Raw genomic sequence first — 4,710 nt, forward strand, 5'->3', positions numbered from 1 at the left:
CTGGCCTGCGGTGGCGGCCGCGATGCCACGGAGCGGCAGATGTTCGCTGCCCGCGTGGTCATCCTGCTGGTGCCGTCCACCGTGATCCTGGCCTCCTATGGGGCGGTGGCGCGCGCCGTGTGGGGCATGCGCGCCAGCGGGGGCCGCAGGAAAGCCTTGGGCACCTGCGGGTCGCACCTGACCGCGGTCTGCCTGTTCTATGGCTCAGCCATCTACACCTACCTGCAGCCTGCGCACAGCTACAGCCAGGGACGGGGCAAGTTTGTTTCCCTCTTCTACACTGTGGTCACACCGGCCCTCAACCCACTCATCTACACCCTCAGGAATAAGGAAGTGAAGGGCGCAGCCAGGAGACTCCTGGCGCGAGGGCAGGCTGGACAGTGAGTTTAAGTGGGTGGGTGTGGGAGGGGGAGAAAGTGTTAGCTCAGCCCACGGTCAGAGCTGCCCCTTGGCAGGTCTGTCCCCTTAGCCTCAGCCTGTTGACCCTTTATGAGAATCGCCAAGACCTGTCCTTGCGGAGTCCAAAGCTAACGAGAGGTCCCTTTCCCATCAGGAGAAATGTTCCTGTGCTTGAGGACAATCCCTGTGTCCTCCACAGATGTCAGCTTAGGGAGGGGTCATGGCCTCCAGCTTTCTTCTAACCTAGGAAGAGAAAGCATGATTTAGGGAATATCTTTCCCTCCCAGGAGTATTGTAGCCCCTCTGGAGAATCCAGAAGAGGACAAGTATGATGCTTCACTATGGCTTTCTCCCCACCTGAAAGACTCCATGGGAGGCCTGTGGTGTCTGCAACGGGAGTCTCTAATTGGCAAGAAAATCAAAAGCTCTACCCTACAGGAAACCCCTATCTAGAAAAAGGAGCATGTTTGTGAGAGGAAATCAGTCCCACCCAGTGCTCACCAGCCCGGTGACCATGCCCACCACAGCAAGGAGGAAATTGCAGAGTGGGCTTGCTGGGTGGGGTTAGCTTGAGAAACTCTTTCGAACAAGTTTTGCTTAAATTTTTTTAAACATACAGTCACTGGGGTACAGGTCAGAGGTACAGGGTGTATGTGTGTGTGTGTGTGATATGATCCAACAGAGACAGAGTTGGGAGCAGAACAGGAGAAGTGACTGAAATACACTGCTGAGGGGAGCAGCAGGAAAGACAGGAGAGATCTGCTGGACTGTGTGGGTCAGCTCCCAGGCCTGAGATTTAACTAAGCTGCAGTGACTTCAGGCACCTTCACAGTGCTGCACTTAAACCCCTTGCACCAACAGGGAAGCTCTTTCACCAAATTTTAAAGAAGAGTGCGAACTAGTTTAGTGGAGAAGAAGGTGGATGTGTGTCAGGTTGGAGAAATAAGAGAGCGATAGTGACACAGAGAAGTAAATGAAGGGAGTGAATGAAAAGGACAAGAGATCACCAAAGAGGAGCAGACAACTGATGTTGAGGGAAGCAGAGGAAGATGCACTATTTACCAGAACTTGAGCAGTGCTGGGATCCAGCCAGAATCCAGCTCCTGCACTCAGATAGATGCCCCTAGCTCAGAGAGGACCTCCCAGACCCTAGGACATGCAGAAGAGAGAGGACTTCACAGTTGCCTGCCTTTTCAAATATCAGGTCCCTCTGAAAGGCAATCTGCTTCTAAAGAAACTCCACAGGAGAGATAAAATCGCTAGGTGCCCAAGGAAGTATATTTCCATACCCACCATCATCCCCAGAAATAAGGACAGTTTTAATTGGGTGTGGGACACAGTAAGAATCCAAACAGTTTTAAATAAGGAAAGAATTAATTTAATTTAATTTCCAAATTCTTTATTAGAGAATGATCATGTTGGGTAATGAATTCACTTCAAAATCACTTTACTGTTCTCTATAAGTAAATTCATTTTGGTTCAACAATTATTGGGTAACATGATAGATGAATTCCTAGGTCAACAGAGAAACACAGAAATTAATACAGCATGAATTTGTTAAATGGGAAAGGAAATACCAGTTTTTCTATAAATCAGCTAAGTGAACATTAAATTGCAAGCTGGCTAGATCTAATTTTTTGCCTTAAAACTTTTTTTTTTATATTTTCAGTAATATATTATACACAGAATTGCCGCTTAATTATGTTAGAATCAAAGCATCCCAGCGTTAGTTGAAGCTTCTTCCCTGTTCCACATGAAATCTACTTTCCCCATATATTTCTTATTCATTTTGGGGGGTTATGGTTATGATGCGATTGGCAAGTAAGAACTAGAAAAAAATAAGATTTTGTTTCTCTGGTATCACTCCTTCCCAAGGGTGGTCACCCCCCAACACAGAAAGGGGTCAGGAAGAAAGTAGTGCTCTTTTTGATGCCATACTCTGCCATGGTCTTCCCATCTTCCAGTTTCTTCCCATTGCAAGTCACAATCTGTCTCTCAGGGGTTACACCAGTGCTGTCCTCAATCATCTCTTTCACCTGAGTCACCGAGCTGGACCTTCGCACCTGGAGGAGGTGCCTTTGCCCCTGGTCACCCGCCTCCACCAGAATCACGGGCAGCTCCTCGTCACTGGGCGTCACTACCTTCAGAGTGAGGTGGATGGTTGTCTCCTTGTCAATGCCGTACGATGACAGCGTTCTGCGGGGCTCTAGGGTCTTTGAGCCGAGCATAAGGACCTGGTCCTGCACGGGAATCTTGGTGCGAGATCGGACATATTCATTGATCTTCCTCACTCTGTCGCCAGAGTTGGCAGGGAAAGTTCTTAATTTCCATTCCTCAGAATGGACATGCACCTGGACGACAAAGCACAAGGAACAGTTGCTGAGAATACTTGTCATCTTCACACGCCTTAAGTGCTTCCTGTCTTGAGTTGCTCCCACCCCTTCTCTGCCTGTCTGATCCTCCAGCTCCTTTACAGGAAGTCATGTCCCTCCATTTTCTGGAACTTCTCTTTTGGAAATTCCAGTTTATAGCACAAACATGGAAATCAGTCTTATTCTTTTATAACCATTCCTTTTATCCATTGAAAATACCATTAATCATGTCCTACTTTTTTTTTAACCAAAGTCTCCTGGAGATGGTGTGTCAAATGTCAAGAGAAATGGAACAATATATCATCCGAAGTTGTACACCAGATTCTAAAGACAACTCCCCAAAAGAATTGGGGCCCTCATAGGGCTGTACTCCATGACTGCCCCAAAGGAACCCATTATGTCACATGGGCTCTGTACTGTTGGTTTCTTTTTATAATGTCCCATTGTTTTATTACAGTTGCCCACATGTTATTGCGACAGTATGTTCAGTGTCATTTGCTCATCTGTACTTTCCATGTTCTCAGATCTACCTACTATAGAATATTATCTTCTATTTAGACCAGTTCCCAATCACAGAAGATAGGGACTATGTCTGACTCCTACTTCAATAACCTGAAATGGGAAGCTTTCTCTATTTTGCCACTTGAAATACTTGGGTATGAGTCCTTCATGCTCCATTGAAAACATTTTCTTAATCAATATCTAGATTCCACTCCCTTCCCCCATCCACCCTTTTGGGTTTGTGTAACCCCTGTGTTTGTTAGTTTCAAGGTAGTGAAGTGATCTCAAAACAGCTCTTACTGGAAGAAATTTTGACTTCACTGGAATTTAAACCAGCTCCAGATAAGAAAAAAGTAAGTCCTCACATTTTTTTTGTCATTGGGGTAACACGTCCCATATTTTAGACTAAAGGGGGTGTTTTGCTTAAATAAAAATGACGCTGAATGTTTATCTGTATGAAGGGTTTCTGGATAAAGCTTTATTCCTGTCACATTTGGCAGTACCTTCTACTTTACTATTAGAAAAGCTATTATTTAAATAGTGATCAAATGGCACACTTCAAAAGTCATTATAATTAGCCTTTCATTTTCCTATGGGAAATCTTCCTCATATAGATGCCACAGGGACTTCACATACAGTCCGTGGGGAAGTAATGCCCTCAGACAGGTCTCCTCAGGTGCCTGCAGTCTACATCAAGGGAGGCATCAGGTAAATACTACTTAGGAAAGGTGAGTTTCGTGACTTTCTCTGTGGGGAGGAGAGGGAAGCATAAAGTCCTGAGCCCCTAGACAGGATAAGGTGAAAGGGGCCCATGATCAAATTTTCACAGTCTCTAATCTTGCCTCCATCTTAGCACACAACTCTTCTGACATTTTGTCCCTAACTGTGGCCACTCCGAGGTCTGACACGAAAGAGCTCAGGGGCCCACTTCCCTGGACAGACCCTTCCCCGAGTATTGTGTAGGTATGAGTGCTCCTCTCAGCCCCTTCGAGGTTCCTTCCCAGCTAGCTGCCTCCCTAAGTATGGCCTCATCCATTCTCATCATTTCTCTCCAGCCCTAGATGGGGCTTCCCTGTCCCCACACCCGTAATCATTCCCACTTACACGGAGGCAGGAGGCGTTGGGAGGCATCTCTTCAACACGGAGATCATGAAAAGAAGTGAGCAACAAAGTCCTCCCACCTGCTTAGATGCAGGGCTCAGCTGGAAATCCCCACTGGGCGGGGTGTGTTGGGCACCCTTTGACTGTTTTTGTGCTGTTCTCTTTCACTTTTGCTTGGTGGAGGGAAGAGACAAAATGACTGTGGTAAAACACTTTTCCCTCAACATTTTTTCGAAAATATGATGACCTTTCTTTTTGAGAAATTTTCCCTGATTAACACGTCCTCCCTCCTCCTTCCCCACCCCTTCCCCCCTGTCCTGACTTAGAAGTGTCCAGT

The 4,710-nt window shown here is 46.5% G+C and overlaps 2 protein-coding genes across 2 annotated transcripts in view; one reads left to right on the forward strand and one right to left on the reverse strand.

Annotated features, from left to right (window-relative positions):
• Positions 1-384, forward strand: part of LOC101623376 (putative olfactory receptor 2I1) — a 3,292-nt gene extending 2,908 nt beyond the window's left edge. Inside the window, exon 3 of the mRNA XM_012734122.1 lies at positions 6-384. Coding sequence (XP_012589576.1) covers positions 6-384 — 379 coding nt within the window. The remainder of the gene's footprint in view (positions 1-5) is intronic.
• Positions 385-1,885: 1,501 nt separating this feature from the next.
• LOC101623599 (ubiquitin D-like) lies at positions 1,886-4,431 on the reverse strand. Its single transcript, XM_004694720.2, has 2 exons — positions 4,377-4,431; positions 1,886-2,750 (listed from the first exon to the last, which is right to left on the reverse strand). The coding sequence occupies exons 1-2, from the start codon at positions 4,401-4,403 to the stop codon at positions 2,280-2,282; spliced, it is 498 nt and encodes a 165-aa protein (XP_004694777.2). The 5' UTR covers positions 4,404-4,431; the 3' UTR covers positions 1,886-2,279.
• Between the last annotated feature and the right edge of the window lie 279 nt (positions 4,432-4,710).

The sequence above is a fragment of the Condylura cristata genome, unplaced genomic scaffold (genome assembly GCF_000260355.1).
Source record: "Condylura cristata isolate star-nosed mole 26May11 unplaced genomic scaffold, ConCri1.0 scaffold00046, whole genome shotgun sequence".
Lineage (NCBI taxonomy): Eukaryota > Metazoa > Chordata > Mammalia > Eulipotyphla > Talpidae > Condylura > Condylura cristata.

Excerpts from the sequence above, each read along its gene's own strand:
- LOC101623599 (XM_004694720.2), bottom strand. The coding sequence starts at position 4,403 with ATGCCTCCCAACGCCTCCTGCCTCCGT. Across the intron at positions 2,751-4,376 it reads CCAACGCCTCCTGCCTCCGT|GTGCATGTCCATTCTGAGGA; the intron begins GTAAGTGGGAAT and ends TTTGTCGTCCAG.